This window comes from Cyprinodon tularosa, unplaced genomic scaffold (assembly GCF_016077235.1).
Source record: "Cyprinodon tularosa strain WSP-4 unplaced genomic scaffold, ASM1607723v1 ctg223, whole genome shotgun sequence".
NCBI lineage: Eukaryota > Metazoa > Chordata > Actinopteri > Cyprinodontiformes > Cyprinodontidae > Cyprinodon > Cyprinodon tularosa.
This window is the reverse complement of record NW_024038833.1, coordinates 636,457-660,444: the sequence shown is the minus strand read 5'-3', so window position 1 is coordinate 660,444 and position 23,988 is coordinate 636,457. Positions and strand designations below refer to the sequence as shown.

The 23,988-nt window shown below is 38.0% G+C and overlaps 2 protein-coding genes across 2 annotated transcripts; both read right to left on the bottom strand.

Annotated features, from left to right (window-relative positions):
* si:dkey-32e6.6 (extracellular matrix protein 2) lies at nucleotides 1–13,112 on the bottom strand. The gene is made up of 10 exons (XM_038286272.1): nucleotides 12,687–13,112; nucleotides 12,035–12,189; nucleotides 11,746–11,955; nucleotides 11,455–11,668; nucleotides 9,579–9,694; nucleotides 7,892–8,024; nucleotides 7,645–7,802; nucleotides 6,301–6,440; nucleotides 477–803; nucleotides 1–371 (listed from the first exon to the last, which is right to left on the bottom strand). The coding sequence occupies exons 1-10, from the start codon at nucleotides 12,874–12,876 to the stop codon at nucleotides 200–202; spliced, it is 1,815 nt and encodes a 604-aa protein (XP_038142200.1). The 5' UTR covers nucleotides 12,877–13,112; the 3' UTR covers nucleotides 1–199.
* A 2,772-nt stretch (nucleotides 13,113–15,884) lies between these two features.
* On the bottom strand, nucleotides 15,885–23,561 carry tktb (transketolase b). Its single transcript, XM_038286316.1, has 14 exons — nucleotides 23,307–23,561; nucleotides 20,916–21,033; nucleotides 20,714–20,827; nucleotides 20,505–20,602; nucleotides 19,253–19,444; nucleotides 19,024–19,151; nucleotides 18,744–18,940; nucleotides 18,446–18,610; nucleotides 18,086–18,242; nucleotides 17,480–17,610; nucleotides 17,323–17,406; nucleotides 17,130–17,226; nucleotides 16,924–17,043; nucleotides 15,885–16,584 (listed from the first exon to the last, which is right to left on the bottom strand). Exons 1-14 carry the CDS (start codon nucleotides 23,411–23,413, stop codon nucleotides 16,412–16,414), a joined length of 1,881 nt encoding a protein of 626 aa, XP_038142244.1. The 5' UTR covers nucleotides 23,414–23,561; the 3' UTR covers nucleotides 15,885–16,411.
* Nucleotides 23,562–23,988: the final 427 nt, after the last annotated feature.

Here is a 23,988-nt window from a genome sequence, read left to right as displayed (position 1 = left end):
TGAGTTTCATACTGTCTTTAATGTTTGCCAAAATACTACAATTTCTTGCTGAGAAACCGATTGACCGACTAAGCTAATTACATTGCATATGTAATTTTCTACAAACTTCCTCTGATAACATGGTGAGGATAAAATTGAAACTTGCCAGAACTACATTGCTGTTAGTTTTGCTTTTGCCCAGCACAGCATGTGTATCAGCTCAAGATGGATTTCCATGCTGTGGATAAAGGACGACTCCTTGTGTATCAGTGACACAGAAGAAAGCTCTTGGGGGAATCGCTTTTTCTTCTAAGAGATTATATTCCAGGTGGACAGAAGTCAGGGTGGAGCCAGAATTATGAGGGTGGCACACTGCCCATTGCCTCACCTGCCTGAAAGCATACAATACAGAGGTTTAAATCATCTCCATGCAAAGAATATTCAGGAGGAAAAAGCTTAGTATTTCAAAGATTTTAGAAATCTAACAGCATTTTTACCTGATCTGATTATTTTCCAGTCTTAGGACCTGCAGGTTCTTAAACTGCCTGATGCATCTGGGAACATCTTGCAGTCTGTTGTTGTCAAGTAGCAGCTCCTTCATGGAGCGGTAGGTTCCAACGAATGAATGTCGTTCTATATCCTCTGTGCTCAGCTCATTGTGGGAGAGATGAAGGGACTGCAGGCTGGCATGCATGTGACGGAATACGAAGGCAGGTATGTGACGTATGTTGTTGTGCTGTAGGATCAGTCTACGGAGAAAGCGAGGCAGATTCGTTGGAACGGACGTGAGGCGGTTGTGGGAAAGGTCCAAATCTTCCAGAGATCTGAGAAACATAAATCAGAACAAGGAATGAAGGAAATAATCCAAGCTGCCATCAGGTAATTGTCTTTACAATGTCAAAGAAAGGGGCGTTGCTTTGTGCTCAGTGTGGCATTATGATCTGAAATGACATGTGATGGTTCTTTAGTGGAAACAAACTTCCCTTCATTCATTAACTCACAGTTTTTGACTAACTATTGCACAACTGCTTACCAGTTTAAGCTGAGGTATTGGTATGCAGGGTTTTACAGGTCCCTGAATTGAATTTTTTATAAGATGTCCAACAATTAAGAGCAGACTCTCTGTTTTACATTAACTGGACTCTTATGAGCTCTGCAGGAGAGACTGAAAGGAAAAGGTCTGAGGGAAATATAAACAAAACATAATGCACTTTTTGCAATAGTTTGGACTGGGGAGCATGGTTTGGGGGGTGCAAACTAATGCAGTGTGTTGGGAAAATAATATTATATCATTATAATGTTTGGTTTGTAGAAAACAAATCTTTAATATCTACTGGGAGAAAAGGGGAATTCTTGGTTCTGAGGAAAATAAGTTGAAGTTTAGTGTTTTTGTTGCATGATCACACACAGCTGTTGTGAATTTACTCCATGGATCACAGCAGGAGAGGGAACTCATTTTCTGTTCTTCACCAATATGAATGAACAAAAGAGCGTAGGCTGCCAAACAATGCCCATACAGTCAATTGATTTGGGGACCAATGAGTCAAACCCACTTGTGTTGGATTTGCTGCTGAACTATTTTCTTTTCCTTCTGATTCCATGGAATATGAATCAAATGAATTTTTGACCATTTCCAAGTATGCTTTTTGTTGGCTTTAGGGAACTTGAGAGATCTCTTTCTGCAGCAGTTTTACCTAAACCCTGCATACACCAAAGAGACTTTGTGTTTAACCCTGAATCTAATTTCTTACAAATATATAATTAGTTTTGATCCTAAATCCCACATATCGCCATCTTTATGTCCCTGCGTCAGTCCAGAACAGTGGATTACTGCCTATTTGTACTCACAAACTTTGCCAGTAAGCACAGCGGTAGTCCGCCACTGCTTAGAGCTGCACATGGTATTAATGAGCGGAGGGACACACAGTTCTCTCTTCTGAGAAAGAACCGTGGAACCCTCCACCATCCACACTCTCCACCCACAGGCACACAAATACACAGTGCAGATAAACAAATGACGTGAAACAGATCAACTATCATACACAGAAATTCTCTCAAAGATGGCAGACAGCAACATCAGATCCCCAAACGTTTTTGACTTTACAAGTCTGGCTGACCATGTGTTTGTGCAAAGCACCACCAAATGTAATGGAACAGATAGCCTGCACAACCTCCAAACCAAAGCAGAATATGATACTTTAAAAGTCACATATCTCCCCCTCTCTTAAAAATCACACAAGGCGCTTGTGCCAGGTCAAAACCGAGAAAAAACTACCTTTACAATAAGTAAAGTGAGTGATGAACAATGGAAAGACATGACTTCAGATGGATTAGAGCTTCTTGTGCATGTCTATGTACTCTGAATATATAAGCCCTGATTTCTGGAAGCCTTTATATTAACTTGTCAAATCTCTGCAAAACATACTGATGCATATTTGAAATTATTTCAATCTGAATTTAATTGTACTGCAGCTGTACTTCTTTGGCTATAAATCAACTTTGAATTATTTTCTATTTTTTCGCTTTGTATCCTGCTGTGTAAATAACAGTTCCAGTTGAAACTATAGATGAAACCCTGACGTGAAGTGATGCTTATTTAATTGAATCCTTCTCTCTTGATTATAGGCTGGGAGTACTGTGTGCAATGATGCATGCACTTATGCTTGTGTTCCTGTTTATGTAACCTCATTATGAAACCAATTTTTTAAGGGCTTTAAACAAAAAGAGATTTTGGGGGCAGGCTTTTTCAGGCTGAGATGTGACACTAGTAGCACAGGCACTCACACACAAACAAACAAACAAACCCAACACTCATACACTCACTCTAACTGCAGAGTGATAGGAAATCATCACAGTTATCTTACAATTTTATGACTTTTGACCCCACAAAATTAATTAAAGTCAAGAATTCAAAACTAATACTCTACAGAACAAAATAAAATGAAGGCCCCTTGTCTTCTAATGTAGTTCTGTATGTCTTTAGTCTGGTGATCCATTTATAAAGCTGCTTATTTCAAGTCTTTTATTATAAAAACTGAAGTAAAAGTTTTTCATAGCAATAAATATGCTTGATGGGATAACTGATATAGTAGGGGTTGGGCTTTATGTAACACTAATCAGTGAAAGTAGTTCATAACATTGCCCTGTTTTTCATGTACCGGTAGTGTTAAGTCAGATTTTTAGGCTGGCAGCAGTGATTTGAACACAGATAAGATTTGACTGATATCCCGATCAGCAAACAGAATGAAAAGAACAGGTAGGTGTGTACACCTTCTCCTGGGCCAGAAGATTGAATAGAAATGCTTATTTTTGGCGCCCTTTAGGGCTGTTACTGCAATAGAATCAAAACTCTGCATAATCATTCATGTAACAGGGATACCTGATGAAAACACACAAAAGGGTCATTAATGGTTAACAAAGCTGGAAAGGTTCCTTACATAAATAAACATAATGCATTCTTAGACAGTTCTTTGTATGTAGATGTTCAAATTGAAAATGGTTATTCAAACAAAGATATCCTAGGGGGAAAAAATGTAATTACAGCATAACAGTCTGCGGAGATGATTTTTCTTCATGTTAGAACTCGTACTGTAGCTTTACTAACCAGATTATAGTATTGCAATATTCAAATTACCACATAACATGTCACAAATTTTCATGGCACATTTTGCAGGAAATTATGACTAAATGAAAGGTTTGAAAGTGAAACAAAAGCAATATATTTTGTATTTCCATAAGAGATTAAAAGGTAAAAGCAGCAGGCTAGTTCGACCTTACTAACAAAAGTTTCATCATTCATTTGGACTTAAAACAGGTTAATTCAATGTTTAATACAGTTTAAACAACAAGAAATAAAGACCACATTTGTAAAGATTATCGAAAAGCCATCCTTTTATACCCAAAACAAGAGAAAAGATGAAAAATAATAATTTCTTAATTGTTCTACCAGAATTCATTAATAAAGTTAGACCGTATAGTGAGGTCTGCCATCCTCCTAACATGTTATCTTGAACCACAGGCCTGTTCAAATTAGAATAACTTTTAATATCGATAGGTTGGCCACATCTCCAAAATAAAAAATCACATGACCTAATTTTTGTGGACACACTTTTTAATTCTGAATTTTTAACTTGTCAAGTTTGATTTATAAATATTAATAAAATAATATTTGACCGCTAAATTAATTAGGGTTCTCCTTTCCCAGACGTACGTATTCAGTAAATTCAGTAAAATCCAGAGGTTGGAACCTCAACCAAAAATCCATCAACAGGATTTGCCTAGTCTGGTCAAACAAGTTTGACCAACCTTTCAAGGAAGTAGAGGACCATTCATCTAAATCAGTTTTCTCTTGTTATAATAGTATATAATAATCCTATCTCCCTCAGTTTTCTAATTTCAAAGTTGATTCCCTGCAAACAGATCACTTCATCTTTTTAAATAGCCCAATTAATCTTATCAGCCAAGCTGAACCTTACAGGCTTGTTCGATGGAGACTAGAGATGTTAACGTGGCTTGGGGGCATTGTAGCTGTGCCTTCTTGGCCTTGGACTTGCCGTCTCTGTGCTTCACTGACAACCTTCCTTTGTAGAGGGCAAGATGTCTGAAGTCATGCCTTGTATCTGTTTGTCTCGCAGTGCCTTTTAGAGCCAGGTTCACTGGTTCTTTACTTATGTTAGGTGCTAAGGGTTCCAGGACTTCTACCATTCTGACCACTCTTTCAGTTTCGCATCTCCAGGTGATGAACTTGCTCAGATACACTCCACATACATTCATTCAACACAGATGAATGAGTGTATCTGTAATCTCAAATGATTTAAAAACGTACAAACACAGCTTACTGTTGCATCCATGTGGCCAATGCTTGATTAAGTAGAGTCAGTCACACATTCATAATATATTGACGGCCCTCTGCTGGTGCACTTTAGCCTGATACTTAATTGTTCTCTGTCACCACAGTAGGAGGCATCTGGGGCCCAAAAATTATTAATAGGGGGGTTCCTTTTCCATAATGTCCCAGAGCATCATAGGTTTACAGCATTGCTCCATGGCTGCTGCCTACAGCATCCTTCACCCTTGAGTATGTATGACCAGGTACGCTGCCGCCACAATGATTTCGTTTGCTAATAAACTGTACAAAAACACCCTGTTTTATTTCACCCTGTCTAAATGACTATATTAACCACACACACCTAGAGAGAGCATTTCCACTCACAGCATGTAATTGAATTGTTTTTGTCCAATAATACTGGCCTTGCATATTAGACACACCTGAAATACCATGAGAGGACCCATAGAAAACTAAACAAAAAATTGAAGATATCACCATAGTTCTCGTTGTGTTATGACCTAAAGATCATTGAAAGACAAATTAGAACATCATTAAATTGTTGAGGGAGATTTTTGTTTTTATTGTGGTAAAAACAAGTTCTTCTGAATACAATCAGGTGTCACCCAATTATTTTTATGGCTTTGGGGAATGAGATCATCTTTTCATTGCATATTTATCCTGCCATTTTTCCAGCTAAACAGTAAACACCATTAGGAAGGCAAATGATGACATAAGAGTTTAGTAGAGCACCAAGTACATCGAAGACAGATCCCAGCTTTTAGTTGCAGTCCTCAGTGGCCTGTAACCTTCACTGTCCTCTAGCTGTAATCTCAGCAGGAGGGAATAAAAAACTGACTGCTTTGCATTTCACTAACTAAAAGCAGCACATTGCATTAAAGTGTTTTAATTTCTCCTTTTCTTTTTTTTTTTTCATCTCTGTTTTGGACTACACAAGTAACCAATTTACAATTGCCTTTCCTGCACTCCCTAGTATGTTCCCTACTCCTCAGCTCTCCCTGAAGCTTTGTGGTTCACAAGGTTCCAATGGAGAAAAGCAAAACCCACCGGAATTCACTATATTTAAACAGACAAACGCACACATGCAGGCACACAGTTGCCCTCCAGCTCTAAATCACACCCCTACTCTTCTAAGTACACAAAGTTAGCTGCCATGACTTGTGCGATATGCAACTATGACTGCGTAAGAGAAAGTGAAGTAAAGGGCAAGAAAACAGAGATATTTTTGCTGAAAATAATCACTTATATCCCTCAAAGAAGAGTTTATTACTTAGAATAGAACTGACCGCAGATAATGATGATGAAAACATTTAATTATAGAAGGTTTTTTTAAAATAAAACCTATATTTATCGACTTTATGTGACTGAGGTTAATTCAGATCTAATTGCACCAACTGTAGCTCACTTGGTTAAGCTCCCAATGAGCAGCTTGCCCTCTTGTGGCACTATGCACCAACTGCATAATTGACACATACCTGAGACGGGTCCAGGGGTCGCCTGTGAAGCTTTGATCATGGATATAGTTGTGCCTCAAGTCAATCACTCTCAGATGAATACAGTCCCTCAGTGGCCCACCTGTAATTTCTTCAATCAGGTTTTCACTCATCCTCAGAACCTAAAATATGATGAATTTTCAAAGTTAAAACAAAGATGGATTAAAGCAACTACCTGGAGACCTATCAAGCAAGTACAGTAAACATTACATTTAGTAAAAATTCACACCTTTTTATGTTAAGACCCTAAATATATTTCATCAAGATTTAATGTAACGATGCAACACAGGTTAGATTATCATTTTGAAACATAATGACACGTAAGTCTACATATGTTGGGGTTTTACTTTCAGCAGATTTGAAGTTTATCTCTGCAGCTCCTCTAGTGATATGATGGGCCTTTTGCCTGCTCCTCTGGCTTATGTATTTTTATTTTTTTTTCTTGTCCGAGTCACCACTTTTGATGGACTGCCATGTCTTGGTAGGTTTGTGGTTATGACTTACCAATACGTTTTCTTTACGATGGCTTAAACAAGGCTCTAGGAGATGTTCAAAGGTTGGAATGTCCGTTTACAACCTTGCTCTGTTTAACTTCAGGATGTCATTCCTTTCTTTATTAATCTACTCAAATGAAACCTCTGAGGCTCCAAACCACAGATGGTTTTATAATAAGAGGCATCCAGAAGGAATCGGATGTCTGAGCCACCCAGCTGGCTCCTCTTGATGCAGAGGAGAAGTGGCTTTGCTCCGAGCCTCTTTAAAGACCGAGCTCCTCACCCTATCTCTAAGGGAGTGCCTGGACACCCTGCTGAGAAAGCTCATTTCAGTGGCTTGTATCCAATACCTGGTTCTTTTGGTCATGATCCAATATCTCATGACCATATGTGAGGGTAGGAACGTCGACTGGCTCAGCTCTTTCTTCACCACAACAGAAACAGAGCGCCGTCTATCGATCTTCATTCTACCCTCACTCGTGAACAGGACCCCAAAATACTTTAACCCCTCCATTTGAGGGAGGAATTCTGCTCTGTCCTGAAGAAGGCAAGCTTCCTTTTTCTAAAAAGAAAATTACCTTTAATGGGTTGAACTTAAAGGTAGAAATTGGGATTAATACAAATGCATGTCACAATATTAATGTGCATTCATGAAAAAAAACTCACAACATTCACAGTTATGCTCTGTTTCTTATTGGTATATGAAGTCACGATGAAATACCAGAAGGCTCGTGGTTGTAATGTAACCTGGCTTCCAAAAATCATTGGCAAATACAAGCCCCTCGGATATGTTTGCATACCCTCAGAAAGCAACAGATGCATAAAAGCACACCTGAAGTGATGAAGGGAGGCCTAGAGGAATGGAACGGAAGAGGTTGTTGTCCAGTTGAAGATCCAGAAGCTTCTGCAGAGGTCTGAAAGCTGTAGGTGACACACTGGCTTCATAAAGGGTGTTCATCCTCAGCTCCAGCTTAAGCAGGTTCTTCAAACCTAAGAGGTAAAAACAGGTTTTTTATATTTAGAAATCCACTCCTCTTTCAGTTGTGTCTCTCTTTCTGTGGCATTGGGTCTAGTTGTACCTTCCAAGCATTGATCGGTAAGAACAGTCAGTTTGTTGTTGCTAATGTTTAATTCCTCTAGGGATGGAGGAAGGGTTGGTATCCGGGTGATCTGATTGCTATCCAGATTCAGTTTTCTCAGGACGGTCAAGCTCTGTGTAAAAGAAAAGTACACTTCAAAAAGAGATAAACAGTTTGATAAAAAAAAAACTAACCAACTCTCAGTCCATAATTTTGTACACCACTTTGATTTTACAGCAAAGCACCAAATGAAAGAATTGCTATTCCTTGAATCTCTTCCATGTCATTTTTCATGATTTATTTTTAGCAAAACCACTGTGGGAGGCTTTTCTTTTTCCTTTTTTTTCTTCTGTGGAGACGGCTCCGGTGGTTTATGTGTGAGGGAAAGCAGAGGACATGATCTTTTACAGTATTCCTCCAGCCAGTCCATCAGCCCTCTGTCATTATGGTGAGGTGAAGAGAAAATGGAGAAAATAAACTATTCCAAATATAATTTCCTTTCGTTCCTCACCCTATTGGCTTCAGTATATCAGTGGTCCAGAGTAATGATTGGTCAGCGCAGAGTGGTGGCCTCGGTGTGGTTGGGATGGGATTATGGCCTGAGATCAGTCGAAAGTTTTACTTAGAAAGCATCTGTTAATACAGCTCAAATTATCTTGACTTTTATTTTTCATTAGCTGTACAGTGACAAATACAGTCCGGTCATTTAGCAGATTACAGATGTCTGTTTCAAGAGGGAAGGAACCTCTCTCCTCCAAAAATGCCGATTTATTTTCTTTTATTTCTTTTATTTTTGGTGAAAATAAACAGGGTGATAATAAAGAAGTTAGATATCTCTATATCATTGATTAGTTAATAGTGAAAAATTAATGTATGTTAGTAATTGAAATCAGAAAGTGAAAGTTTACTTAGAATAAAATGAAAGTTTAATAATAACAAGAACCAAAACTACAGTCTAACACAAAGTAGAATTACACATAAAGTCAATAGAAAAAAGGAAATAGAGAAATGTTATTTTATGGCATACAAACAGCTGTCCTGAAAAGATAAAACATTATGCTAAAGAATCTAGATGTTAATAATGTATCCAAGCATAGTAAAGAAAAGTAGCAGTAGAACAAGGTTTTCAAGACTTGAGATGGTTTGGAGAAAGCAAAGTAATTTTAAGAGTTTAGGGGAGATTTACAAGGTTACCACCACCACCACCCAAAAAAAGTCTGACATTGTAGTCCAAAGTCCTCTCTTTTAGCTTGAAAAAATATTGTTTTTTTACATCAATTGGGAGGGAGAACGGAAAGGCAGAAAATCCAAGTTGCTTGAAGTTCAGGGGGAAGTTTCCACAGATGATGGGGAGAGCCATGTCCCCTCCATGGTGTTGGTAAAATCCATTTTGTCAAGTTTAAAGTCAGAGAAAAAAACCTTTAGACCACTTAATGCTTCTCTCTGCTGACATGCTTTATGGATTTATGGCTGATTTCATAGCCTGTATCTGTTGAAATTGCATTGGTATCTCTATGATTGATTGCTATAAGCTTCCCTGACATCCAAAAATGTAGGTGAGCTATTGGAACAACCTGGACTACATTGATGCAAAAAGAGTTGTAGCTTTTTATGCTGCATTAGGAGGTAAATCACATGAAATTGTGTGCTTTTCATAAGCCAGTTTTAAGAGAGAAGTCACACTCACAAGCAGCGGGTTTTGGCTAAACGACTCATCATCCAGTTGGTTCTGGCTTAGATCCAGTGTATCCAGGTTAGGAAGGCCAAAGAAACTTTCTGGAGCGAGGATGCTGATGTTATTTTCTGGAAACACAAAGTAATAGACCGTGCATGAAGTATTTCACATGTTGCTTTTACGTTAAGTCTTACCTTGTGGCCATTAAAAAATATGTGGAAACATATTTTTGTTGGAAACAAAAATTACTAAACTTTCTGAGTTTCTAATTAGAGATTTTAAACCTCCTTCTTAATTCTTGCCATCTACTTTTAGCTTGAATCCTTCTGTAAACTAAGGTATCTTGAAGCCTTTATGTGCAGCTTTGTTTAATGATGCCTTCTGTTTATATTTGGGAAAAAGAGGTAATGATGATTAAAACCTTAAACTGACTTCACATGTTTGAATGTAATGCTTTTCTAAAATACACCAATTAGCATCTTTAAATGTAAATTTAATCTAAATTACATGTTCGCTGCCCTGATAGCTGGCCTAATTGCTCATTTCACTCACCTGCCGAAACCTCCCCGATCACTAATTATCATTCATCTTATCCACCTGCTTCTGCTTTATATACAGCTCAGCCTAGCTATTGGGGCCAGATCATTATGTTTTGAGATCTGAGTTGGACTTTAATGCTGTAGTTCTAGTTTTTGTTCTAGGAGGCCAGTGGTTAGATAGGATTGTTAGTCTTGGCTTGGTTAGTGCTGATTCCTGCTATGAAGTATATTTTTTTATAAGAGTCTTAAAATAAGGAGAATGCAAAATAAATCATATGAGAGGCTTATTCTAAGCTCACTTTATCAATTTTATGCCTTTATCTCTCTGTCTCAGTTCTCTTCACTCCTTACTAATTCAACATGTATATTATGCATACATATACTTTTAATTAGCATTTCATTCACCTGTATTTATGGGGTTTCCATAAGTTCAATAATCTTCAGTATAATTCAAAAGTGTTTTCCACTGGATGAAGGGAATCTGATTAGGGTGTACAAGAACAACCCAAAATCATCCAAGGTCTTAAGCCTCTATTTAACCATAATCTATTGGTAAACAGGATTCTCTGTCAACAATGAAATTGATGTTATTTGTATATTGGTAACGATGAGCTTAAAGATTGCTGTACATCTTAAATTTTAGTGGCCCACATACACAACTGACCTACAGTGTTGAGAAAACGTCAATGATGAAAGGGAACAAGGGCTGAATTATTTGGCCATAATGGCTAGAGCATTGTTTGGTGGAGTCATAGGGAGGTTTTCTGTCCAAAGAATGTAATAGCAACTGCCAAGAATAATTGTGGTCACATCAGACTAAAGAGCTGGCTCTGTGCCAGTAGAATGATTTCATTGCACAAACCTTCAACATCAACCTTCTGGAATGTTGAACTTCATGGAATAGTATTGTTAAGAACAGAAGCTGGTTTCATGCCATTAGACAACCCTATTCTAATTAGCCATGCCTTAGGTCAGAAATCTGTATGTGGCTATAAAAAAGAATCCTTGGTAAGGAATTGATAGTATTAGTAAAAGTGTATACTTTTGGGCCTTTATATATAATTTTGAATCAATATGAAGTAATGGAAATTCACCATACAGTAAATGAGAGTTTCTGTTTTAAAATAATTTAAGTTTGCATCATCGGTTAATTCAAGAAAGAGGTTCAAATAAGTAAATAAAAAAAATGACATTCAAACAAATGATGCATATGTCGGTGGAACTAAAAACAGGAAAAAAACTAGGATAACACTAATCTTTAAATCTGACAATTTCCTTATGAAATTTTACATAATTGCATTTGGCACACACAGGCGTGTTATTTGCGAGGACAGTGTCCTGTCACACACCTCCCATGTCCAGCTTAGTTACATCCAGGCTCTGGAAAACAGGCAGATGAATCATCCCAACACCTCTGCAGCTGACTTCACGGTCTGCAGCCTGGCATTCATCAGGAAGCTCAGTCATGTTGAACTGTGTTTGATTGGTGGGAGGCTCTGTGGCCTCTTCCTCTACTTCCTCCTCTTCTTCCTCTTCTTCTTCTTCTTCTTCTTCCTCTTCCTCCTGACAGGAAATGGAAAAATGTCTCTACATTGGGAAATAGTTGGTCTTGAATAAAAAATTTCACAATAAAATCAAACCTCTTCTTCATCGCTGTCCTCCTCTTCCTCCTCCTCATCACTGTCCTCCTCCTCTTCTTCTTCTTCCTGCCCCTCCTCTTGTGTTTTTCCATTATCCATCAGTCGTTTCTTTTCTGCATGAAGTTCCTTGAGCGTAGCCATAAGAAGGCTGGTCTCCATCTCTCCCTTCATGCTCTGTCTCCATCCTTTAAGAGGTTGGCTCAATCCAGCCTGTGAAACATAGTTGACACAGTGGTAAATAAAAATAAATATATTGAAATGATCCTGAATAATGCTTATTGATACTTGCTATTCTATATGCAGTGGTCTCTACTGTAGCGGCGTGTCTTCTCCTCCCCCAGGTGCTTCTCCTTCCTCGACCAACCTCTAGCTTTTGTGGGACAGCTTCCCTCTGATCCGTCTTCTCTCCTAATTCCAGTTGAGGCTGCACTTCTGCACCCGAGTCTTCACAATAAATTCATACCGTCAGTGAAAAAATTACAGCTAAAGTCAAATGTTAAAATACAATTTTTTAAAAATATTTTATAACTGGGCCTGTTAGTATTCTTGAAATTATTTGTTTTTTTATTCTTTTAAATATTCTTTTTCCAAAATCAGACATTTATATATCCTCAAAACTTAACCAATTTATATTAGTTTACATTTACATCTTTTCAGCTCTTCAAGTTTTTATGTGTATCAGGGCATTAAGATGGCCACTCCAAATAATTGACCTTGCTGTTCTCTTAATCCCCTTTTTAACTAATAAGGGTTACTCTCTACTTGGAAACTTCAAGAATCATCCCCACAGTCATCCGTCTTTTTATGTATTTAGTAAATATCAGGTTCCTACTCTATATAAGCAGGACAAAAAAAAAAAAAAACGTATACGTTAACTTTGATATTTTTTTCAACATTATAAAAAAATCAAACAGGCAGAAATAGAAGTTCCATATTCTCACCAATAACATGTGGATCCAAAAGCTTCTCTCCTGATTCAATCCTCCATGGATGACTAGTAGCCATTTCCTTTTCAGGTGCATCAGAGTTGATTTCTAGCATTGCGTTTAGTTCATCCACTTCTTTGCTTTCCCCTGAAAAAATAGTGCCAACTACAAAAATGATCACGATCCATATCCTTGGAATTTGCATTTTTGGATTTTAGCTTATTAAAGTCTAGTTTAGATCCCAAGGATGAATAAAGAACTTAAAGTCTGAGGTAATATATAAAAAAAGAAATTTTACGTCAAATTTAAAACAAAAATATTGTTAGAGCTTTGTAAAGCTGTTTCTTTCTCTAAAAGTCCTTGTATTACAGGATCGTTTAGTGAATGAGGAGAGAGAAAGAGGATGGAAGAAAAGTCTGGAAGGTGGACAGGTTGAAAAATAAACTCTCCCCATGCTAATAAAGGCCCTCCATCATTATACTAGGAAGTATAGACACGCCTTCTCGTCCTTGGCTCCTCTCTCTCTCGCTTTCTCTCTCCTCTGTCAGCAGCTTGTAAGTTAAAAAAAATGTTTTCTTATGTCTGTTATAAAACCCCCAAAAGAAAGAAATTATGGTACAGAGCATTCAAAAATAGATAGAAAAGTTTATTCAATCCGTGTTGACTGATTTAGACGATGAGGAGGACAGAGAACATGTATTTTAAATGCTGCCAGCCACGGACTAGAGTTGATAGACAGTTCAAGTCAGAGACATCCATGTTTGGAAAGGCTCCACTAGCATCCACATACTAAAACAAACATGAACTCTGAGGAGGGAACAATAAAAGCATCTTTACCTTCTCTGCTTACCTACTCTTTATAAACTGTGCATCATGACACTCACTCTTTGCCCTGAGCTCAAAGAGGAGGCAAGATGGGAATTTTTACTGCTTCAATAACTGTAATTAGCTGCACCTGTATGATAACAATGTATTACATACTATTGATTAAATTTAGCTCATAGAAAGAGTGATGATTCTCACACATTAGGTGCAGCTGTTGAGACAGAGGTGCTAGACATGGTCCAAATGGCACCTGGGACAACTTCACACTAAACACTGAAACACTCAGGTCCTGATGCGCTCCTCCAAGGTAAACAGTAGAGTCCACATATTCATTTTAGCTCTGACAGGAACATGCAGTAATCTCCCAACCGCATTCAGCACCCCACTGTAACCCCAGTCTAACAGCACAGCTAAATTACAGTTCTGACTCTAAAGGATGGGGCTAAATTCAGATTTTTTTCCATTCATACACTAAAAAGGTTTGCTTTGCTAATATGAGTTGTTTGTACAGTGGAGAAATACAGACAGCAGAGCCATGGTGCAATTATTAATACATATAAATGCTGTAATATGAGGTTATTTGGTTTTAAAGCAAAAGAAACCTAATTGGAAACACTGTAGGGCGGCCATGTTTAGACAAGGAGCCTCATACTTCCTCCTCAAGAACCAAAACTAAAGTTAAAGTTTTTCCAGTTACAGTGTAAAAAACAGAAATCCCATTATAGACCATTTTAAACTCTAGCTAATGCTGGTTCAAGAGTTTCTTTTTGTCTGCTCACTGTTTCAACGCTCAAGGCATTTTTATATGGTAGAATAAGGCTTGTAAAGATCATTTTAGAAACACAAAGTCCAGATTTGCAATTTCAAAAACAAGAAACGGTCCATTACAACAGAGATATATATACCAATCATGTATATATTAAAGATATGCATATTTAATGTCATATCAACTTTATAGCACCAATTTCACATGCAAAATACAATCTGGTTCACTCTAGCAATTCTAAAATGCAAGCTAAGGGAATCCAGGTGATTGGATTAACCAGAAAATACCTCTGGTATCACACACACACTGATAAAAAAGAAATCAAGGATGACCTGCTTGGGGTTAAAAGGGCAGAAAGAAGACGAGGAAAAAAAATAAAAGCACCAATTCAGAGTTTTGTAATGGAAAGAAAAACCTGAATGGCATCACCTTTATCCTATCATTTCTAGATATGAATTACCTAACAGTTTACAAAATAAGTAGAATCAAATCAGACTAATGCAGGAGATTTGATCTTCGTAAAAAAATTTGTCAGTATATTGTACCAAGTATAAGTGCTGCTTAATTAGCTTATTTTGGTTTATTTCACACACTTGCAATGAAATTTTATATTTGTCCTTTTTAAATACATTGTGATACAAAAGTTTTCTGCAGCAGACATTTGATAAAAGTGGTTGACATTTTGATGTAGTTGAAGGAAGCTGGTTCAATTATGAAGATAGTGGCAACAAAGTACCTTTAAAACAAGTTCCTCAGTCTGCAATATCTGTATACTCAAATACACCAAATCAAACAGCCAGATTAGCCTAAAAAAATTTGCATTCTGCAGAGCCTTCCTAGTAACTTTGTTTTGGTATACAAAAGGTAGATGGAGGTCTCATCTCCAACAATCATCCAAGGACTGGGCTTAAATGTCATGTTTAAAAAACATTTGATAGAGCTATTTTATGATAGCTAAAAAAAAAACTATCATAAGTAAATGTAAGATATTCTATATTCTGAACAGTAGCCATACTAAAATGCTGTTTTCAGATACAATGGTAATTTTGCACGGTATCAAGACAGACAAGTGTGGCTGACATATTTCAAACACATTTAAGAATGCCTCAGAACCCTAAAATTTTAAATTGTATTCAGCTTATCTATTTGAACTTATTTAACTTGCAGCTGTGATTCTGTTTGGAAAGCCTGTTCCAAGTGGATTGAAAAAGGATTCTTCATGTTTTACTTTCTATGCCTGCATCTTTTACCAAGTATCGAAGTTTTTTTTTTTTTTAAACAGGCAAACATGATCCATTTAAATGCTTTAGAAGTCGTAATTTCATGATGATAGAAACTGATCTCCATTGCTAGCATTTTCTTCCACATTTAGAAAGTTCTGTTGTGTTCCCAGAAAAAAAAAGCAGCTTATAATTATACTAATTTCCTCTAAGATGCTTTGGTATTAGAGGCTGATGTGTCTAAATAAGACAAGAGGTCAAAAGAATAAAGTCAAACATTCCTACCAATGCTCAAAGGTCCTGAACCATTAGTGCTATCATTTCTACACAGCGTCACTGGACTGTTCTTAATGTGTGATGAAAAACAATCAATAGACAGCAATGATTAAAAGGACAATTCAATGTGTTTTGCCATGAGTTTTTTTAATGTTGCAATCGGCAATGACAGGTGAGACAAGAAACCTTCAACACCATCAGCATTGTTGCATACGTGGAATGTTTTCAGTGTAACTTAACTCTGAATAGAAGCAAACATCTGTAGCTCAGCAAAAAATATTAAAGGCTTTCACCAACACTACAGAAATGATCTAGTACATTACAAGAACAGCAGTAACGGTGCTTTGAAAGACTTAAGACAAAATGAAAAACTGAAGACAGAAAGCCATGCCCTAAAGTCATAATTAAATCATGTACCATTCAATTTTACAGTAGTTTGCTGTTATCTTCAACAAGGCTTGGAAAACAGGAATGTCTGAAAGAAAAATTAACATGAAAATTGCTAAAAGCACATCAATCTGCTCTCTGGTCAGATGTAATACAGGGTTAGTGAGCTGCAGTTTCAAAGCCACAAGATGGCAGTAGAGAGGTTAAGTGTGAACACTGTGGCAAGTAAATGGTTGGAGGTTGGGATGAAACCTCAGAAGATGTCTTTAGTTTGCAAAGGTCTGGCGGACAGCAGCTACGATGTGCTTGGCGCTGATGCCGAATATATCCAGAAGCTCTTGAGGCTTTCCACTGCGAGGAACAGCAGACACTGCCAGGCGGGTCACCATGATGCCAGGTTCTTCTCCCACTGCAGACAAAACTGCTTCACCGAGACCACCTGCAACAGAGGGACCACAAAGACTCCTAAGCATAGTGGCAAGAAGATTTAAAAGAGTAAAGGCACCAACAATTTATTTAAAAAAATAAAAATTATTTGGAAAAGGCCTTAAAATATTAGTTTAAGGCTCAAAAGAAGCCACTTTAATGGCATAAAATCAGATCTATAAACTGTCCTCCAGTTGAACAGCCAAGAATCTGACAAATATGCTACCATCATTATGATTTGTAAATCCAAGCATAAGAAAAAAAATTCCTTTCCCCACAAAATATTTGTGGTCCAAAAACAAGCATTAAAAAAGCCAAGAAAAATCAAACCAAACTGATCCAGAAACCCTACCCTCCTTGTAGTGGTCCTCCACTGTGATGATGCGCCCTCCTGTGGCTCTGGCCCGGGACAAAATGGTTTCAGCGTCCAAGGGTTTGACAGTAAATGGATCAATTACACAAATATTTTTTCCTGCAAGTTTAAGAAAACTGGTTAACCAGTGCTTTTGATTTACAAAACAGACATGTCTCTCTTCCTTAAAAAAGAAGTGGAGTTACCTTCACTTTTGAGTGTATCATAAGCAGCTAGTGCTTCATGCAGAGTGACTCCAGCTCCAATGACAGTCGCCACATCATTGTCAGACTGGTGCAGCACCTGGTGACCGGTAAAGTAATGTCAACATTCTTGTCAAGGAGACACTTGTGATTCGACCACTTTTCAGGAAGGGAACCAGTAACCAGCATTTATCACCTTTGCTGTGCCCACTTCAAACTTCTCATCTGGTGAGTAGATCACTGCAGTGGCTGGTCTGCTGGTACGAATGAAGCAGATTCCCTGAGAACAGGAAGCATTAAGTTACTGCATTGAGCTAATGTCTGTTTACAGGAAAATAAGGCAAGCCGCTCACCTTTGTGTTGGCAGACAGCTCAACAGCCCTCTCTGTAGACACTGCATCACTTGGATAAAACACAGTGCATGTTGGTATGGCGCGGAACATGGCCAGGTCCTCAAGGGCCATCTGGGAGGGACCATCCTCACCTAAAGGTAGAATGAAAAAAAGACAAAAAATACTGATGGACAGTTTTCTCATTTGACCTTAGAAAACCCTATGGGTTTAAAAAAGGTGCATGGATAGTACACAACATTCTGTACAACCCTGCATGCGCATTGCAGGGGACAAATCAAGTGCTTTTAAAACCTAAACAAATGCAAAACATATACAGAACCAAAGGGCAAATATGTGCCAAGTGAGTAGTAGAGCCAAAACAAAGCAGCAGTCCCAGCTGTTATTGAGTTCACTACATTAAGCTTAATTGTTCAGCTACAGTGATGATGAACAAAGCAGGTAAAATATAAAAAAGCTGACCATGCTGTTTACTAAGTAAGGGGCTCAGCTATCATATGTGCATTTATCTTTTTAATTACATTTTTGAATTTTTTATTTTATATATAAATATGAAATGAGGCCTGTATACACCATGACGTTTGCATGGTAAAGCAGCCATATACTTACCAATGGAGACTCCACAGTGAGATCCCACTAGGTTGACATTTGACTGGGAGATGGCTCCCATACGAATCTGATCATAGGCTCTTGAGAAGAAGGCAGCAAACGTGCTGGCGAATGCAACTGTGCGGTCACGAGTGGCACAGCCGATGGCCACGCCTACCTGCAATTATAAACAAATACAGTTCTATAAGCAACCCTAAATGAAAACTAATCTGATTGAAAGAGATCTAAACATTTAGAGCTCAAGGGAAACATGTCCACAAGTGGCCAAACAAGCTGGGATTAGCAGGGGTGAGCATGAGGCTGACAGGTTACATAATATGGGGCAAGAGGAAAGAACATCAAGTAGTGTGTATATCTTACCATATTTTGTTCAGCAATGAAACACTCGATGTAGCGATCAGGGTGAGCCTTCTTGAATAATTCAGAGAAGGTGGAGTTTTTTGTGTCTCCATCAAGGGCTACGACCCTCTGGCTTCCCTGACCCAGTCTGGCCAGCGCTATACCATAGGCCTGCCTTGTAGCCATCTAAAGAGAAGGTTAGGAAAAGGATGATCATCAAGTCAAAGCAAAGGAACATAAGCTTAGAGAGTTGTGAAACAAAGATGCTGATCTTTAATTATGCCTGTATTCATGAAAGGTACAACAAGTATTGTTCTACCTTGTCTCCCTTCTTGTAAGCTGGAGGTGAAGGCAGAGAGATGGGGCTAAGGTCAGCTGGTGCTGCATCAGCACTGGGCATCTTTGGGGAGAGGGTCTTGTTGGGGGCCTGGATCTGAGACTGCAGGTCCTTTAATACTTCCTCTACCTTGTCCTTAGGGATAGGCTTTCCATGCCAGTTCTCAAGATCCTCAATGTCTACAGGGCAAATGGTTAACCACTTTTAATAAGACTTACATTTTTATTTAATATGAGGAATTAAATAAAATTGTTTAACATACTTTTAAGTCCTTTTCCTTTGAGAGTCTTTGCAACAATACATGTAGGTTTACCCTTAACCTGCTGAGCATGCCAGAAAGCTTTGCACAGCTCCTCCACATCATGTCCATCCACAACATGCGTGTTCCACCTTATTTAACAACAGACACCAGATAAATGCCTGGGAAACACATACTTTGAGCCCTATAGATTCAAAGAGAATATACATTTTCATGTGATTTTGTTACTGACCCAAATGCCTCACAGCGCTTGCGGTAGGTTTCCATGTCATGCTGCAGGGGTGCAGGCTCACTCTGACCAAGACGGTTGATGTCCAGGATAGCCACCAGGTTGTCCAGCTTATAGTAGGAGGCAAAAGCCATGGCCTCCCACACTGAGCCCTCTGAACACTCACCATCACCAAGCATGCAGTACACACGGTAACTGCAATGGATAGGAGGGGAAATAAGACATTGTCAGTGGGAAAAACAATAAAAATGGATTTTGAGATGGCATTCAACTAGAAACATCAAAGACCGAATTATTGCTCAGTTTACAGATAAAAGCGTTTTTGGTAATTAAATGCAATTTTACTTCCATCTTGCTAAAAGGCTTCTAAGAAATTCTGAACAATAAGGTCCATGCAGGTTATTTAATCAAGGATAACTTGGAATAAACTAATATGGGATTGCTCAATAAATTTGACTAAATATAGCCAGCTCTGAAACTAAAGTCCTTTTTAAACTTTAATAATAGGAAGCAGTCCAAGTCTACCCAGATACATCCGTGTTCTGAACAGGCACAAAATTATTTTCAAGTTCACCTTTTAGAAAGATGAACCTAAAACAGCAAAAGGTGCCCAATGTCACAAGACCTTTAATCCTTCAACAGGTGACAGATCAGGGAGATTTTAAACCACTCAGACAGAAACTACACCCTGTGTTGAGCAATAGGTGACTAAGAGTGTAGCAGCTAAAATCTTATATTTTAGGCAACTGGATGTTTTCTGTCCTGGTAAGCTTTGGCCTTACATGTGCTAAATCAAGAATATGCAGGTCTTCTTAGGAGTTATGCTTAAAGCCATTAAAATTCCTATGTCCATTGTCTAACCATTTACAACAAAATAAACCAACATAAACTTTTAACTAGGCACAGTAGAAAACAGTTTACCTCTTCTCACCCAGCACCACCTGAGCAGAATGAAACTTGACCTTAAATAACCCCATCCCCATCCCAACATGATCAAAATACAAGAGGAAATGCACCCCCTAGTGGAGATAAATACAGAGAAATAAGGTAAATTGCTTCTACAAAGGGTTCACTTTGACCTCGTATTAAAGATTTACTCTAAAGAAAATATTTAGAAATAGGAATAAGTGGACCATCGAAATTTCCATCCAAAAATCAAACTGTCCTAGTAGAGCTACCATTTTTTTCCCAACTGCCTAAATGTATTTAAGTCTTGTTAGCGTTTCCAACTTAAAAAAATTCAATAAAAACTGACCTGGCTTTGTCAAAGTGTTTGCCGGTATAGGCCATCCCGCAAGCAGCCCCAAGACCTTGGCCAAGAGATCCAGTAGCCACGTCAACAAATGCCAGTTTCTGGTACGAAAAGGAATAATTAAAAAGGCAGAGAGAGATACATTTTTAAATGCATTGTGATAATCAGTGTTTGTAAAAAAATTTATTTTAAAGTCGGTTATATCAACTTACTGGTGTGGGATGCCCCTCTAGGTCACAGTCGATCTTACGCAGGTTGAGAAGATCAGATTCCTTGACAAAACCCGCTTCTGCCCAGGCAGCATACAGGACAGGTGCAGCATGACCCTGATGAGAGTTTAAGATTTCTTACATATCATCAACTAAATGCATGAAAAGTATCAACTTTTAACTAGAAGCTGCATCAGACACCAACCTTTGAGAGCACAAAGCGGTCATTGCACTGGTTACGAGGATCATCTGCTTTATAGCGCATGGTGTGGAAGAAGAGCACAGACATGAGCTCTGCAGCACTGCAGCATGATGTGGGATGGCTTAGGAACAAAAAAAATTAGAAAGGGTCAATTAGTAACAGCTGGCCATACAAATGCATTATTAGTTTACTAGATAATCAGGCCCATGCATCAGTTCCATTCAAACCCTCTGTTTACACTGCAAAAGTTAAACTAATCATTGAACTTTGAAAGCACTATGTTAAGAGTGACAGAGTACCAAACACAAAATGCTGTTCAATGACCAAATCACACAAAATTTACTTAGCAGTGGCTACAACAGATAATGCTTTTAGAAGACGAGCTCAGGATTAGAAACATCACTAAAAGTCAATAATTTGTTAATTTTTAAACACTCCCCTCAGATTACCACAGAGAGGTTCTAAAAAACAGCCAGCCTTGAGAAAAGCCTTGTGAAACTGTTAGTTGCTTAAAATGGGGTTGGGATTATTGAACACCCATAGAAACCCAGAATTGCCCAACAGATTTCAGCTTCCCTTTGTGGTCAAGTTAAACTGGTACCATTTTAAACATGCCTGGAACTTCAATAAATCCAATGCAAAATACAGTCAGTCACTGTTAAGTTTTAGAATCGAAAAGCAAGACACAGTTGTTGCTTTACCACTTTTCCACTTGTCAAGACAGAGTCTGCTGAAAGTAAAGTGAGGAAAATTTAAAACAAGACAATAGGGGTTCATTGTTCTGTGTTAGTCATGGACGAGGAAACCGTTGTAGTAAAACTGGAGATTAGCTTTGTCTGTAACAAGGTGTGTGAGCCTCATTTTTCACAGTCAAAGATTTCCTTATCCGAAACCATGAGGAAGAACACAAAACTGGTTTATCCACTGGACTTTTACTTAAAGAAAAGAAGAAACAGTAATGACTTGATTTAATTGAGAAAACAACCCTGGTGCAAAACTACACAGAAAATTAGCAGGACACAATGGTCCATGCAATACAAATTCAATTACGGTTAGAATAGGAGCAAAGGGCAGCAAAACACCAACCGATAAAGCTGCACCCTTTTTAATTATTCATGCTTTGACTTGTGTCAACCAATAGGGTCGTTTTAAATGTGGATAGAAAACATTAGAGCAATGCTTAATAGAACAGAAAAGTTAAGCTTAGAATTGCTGTTCTGTTAAGTAGAATATGTCATTCCTCATTTAATCTGGCATCTTATTTGATGCAGCAGTTAACCTGGTGTTTATACTCCCAACTGTAAAAACTGATATTCAAAGGTTTGTTCTTCTATTTCACATATTGGATACCACTTTTGTATGATTCTAAAGCAAACCCTGGCAAGTAGTAGATTTGTTTTTTCTTCATTTTAAGAACTTCTCACTTACAAAACCATCACAATGCACACATATATAATACACAAACTTAAATTATGCACCCCCAAAGAAACTTTATTTAATAACTGTAGAGAGGATGCAGATTAATCAAAAACCAAAAAAGAAGGCACTGCTGTGACATCAAATAATTAAATTTTTTTAACTGATGGCTTTACACATATCAAGTCTTCCAGCACCCTCTTAGCACAAAAATCTACAGCAAAATCTATGTGCATCAAAGCTAATAAATGTCTGATTACTGGTGTTTTATAGAAACCCCAAAGTTCAATTAGTTCCAATATTACAAGAACAATGTCCAGTTTATAATTAATACTGTCCAATGTTAGTACAGACCTACAACATTTTCTACACCTGATGAAATATGAGGATAACATTTCTGAATTTAAGAACACATAGTTTAATTTAATTTTATAATTTCATTTTCTGTGACACTATTAATTAATTAGGTACAGTTCAAAATACATGTGCAGTAAGGGATACATACAACAAGCCAAAGGTTTATAAATAAAAAGTGTAAATGTAGAAAAATAACTTAATTATAAACTAACGGATGCAATCCATTAACCACGAGACCACGGTTTCTACAAGAGCATGTGATAATGGGTGAAGCGGCTAAGAATCACAGCTTTCTGGATTAACATCAATTAAAGAGTAAGTTTATGGTCAAGCCTAAAGAGAGCATCAGTTATACAGAACAGGCCTACGTTAAACAAGCCAAACGATAAACATTTCTAGAAGCTAGTCTCTCCTGCTCCTCTAAAAGCAGCCAACATTAGCAAACTCCCCATTAACTCGCAGCTAGCTCTGGCTAACTCACACCCCCAGAACATAATCTCCAGCACGTGCAGCCAAACGGCCGCGCAGGTACAGGATACCTTCATCGTTACGGTACCGCTAACTCTTGTCTACTCGTACAATTACAATCTAACACTGACAAAGTAACTTTGTGTGACTCACCCAGAGTTGGACGCGCATGTTGCCTTGATGGAGTTGATCCTTAGCTTGTTAGCAATGTCTTTAAGTCCCTGCAAAGTCTTCTCGTCGGGTTTGTGGTAGCTAGCCATGGTCTTTGGAAATATAAATGAAAGGCTGGGTTTGCTTAAAGAGTTAATAAAACTTTCCTATCCTGCGAAAGACTGCTTTCTGGATTTGAAGGCCGTCGCTAGCTGACAAGCGTAGAGAACGACTAGAGGAGGAGGAGGAACAGGTACTGTCACGAGAGGTTTATGTCTACCAGCAGAGCCAGCCTCCAGCCAATCAAATCATCGGATGGGGGCTGGACCCAGCGAATCAAATCATCGGATGGCGGCTGGCACCAAGCCAATCAGATCATCGGATGGGGGCTGGCGTAAAGCAGGGAATGATACGCTTGATAAGCCTTTCGCCGTCTTCTCTCAGGCCGTTTTCTTTATTAAACCGCAGACTTTATTGACCATTATCGACAAACTTTAGATATAAACGTGATCAATAAAACAAGTACACAGATGGGCAGAACAACTTCGCTATAGAAACGTACAAATAATTAAATAAAACGTATCAATATGACAAGAAAAACAAATACTTCTTTTTGTACAAATATAAAGGTTTTTCTGCCTTTTTTAATATAATGTTAATTTTTTTAGTTGTTATTTACTTGATA

Bases quoted from the DNA above. Each gene is read 5' to 3' on its own strand.
- si:dkey-32e6.6 (XM_038286272.1), bottom strand. From the start codon at position 12,876: ATGCAAATTCCAAGGATATGGATCGTGATCATTTTTGTAGTTGGCACT. The intron at 804-6,300 runs GTATGTGTCAAT...TATGTTTCTCAG, and splicing joins GACCCCTGGACCCGTCTCAG to ATCTCTGGAAGATTTGGACC. The intron at 372-476 runs GTAAAAATGCTG...GTATGCTTTCAG, and splicing joins CTGGAAAATAATCAGATCAG to GCAGGTGAGGCAATGGGCAG.
- tktb (XM_038286316.1), bottom strand. From the start codon at position 23,413: ATGGCTAGCTACCACAAACCCGACGAGAAGACTTTGCAGGGACTTAAA. The intron at 18,941-19,023 runs GTATGTTAAACA...TTTGCCCTGTAG, and splicing joins CAAAGGAAAAGGACTTAAAA to ACATTGAGGATCTTGAGAAC. The intron at 16,585-16,923 runs GTAGGGTTTCTG...CCTCTGTTGCAG, and splicing joins GGAGGACCACTACAAGGAGG to GTGGTCTCGGTGAAGCAGTT.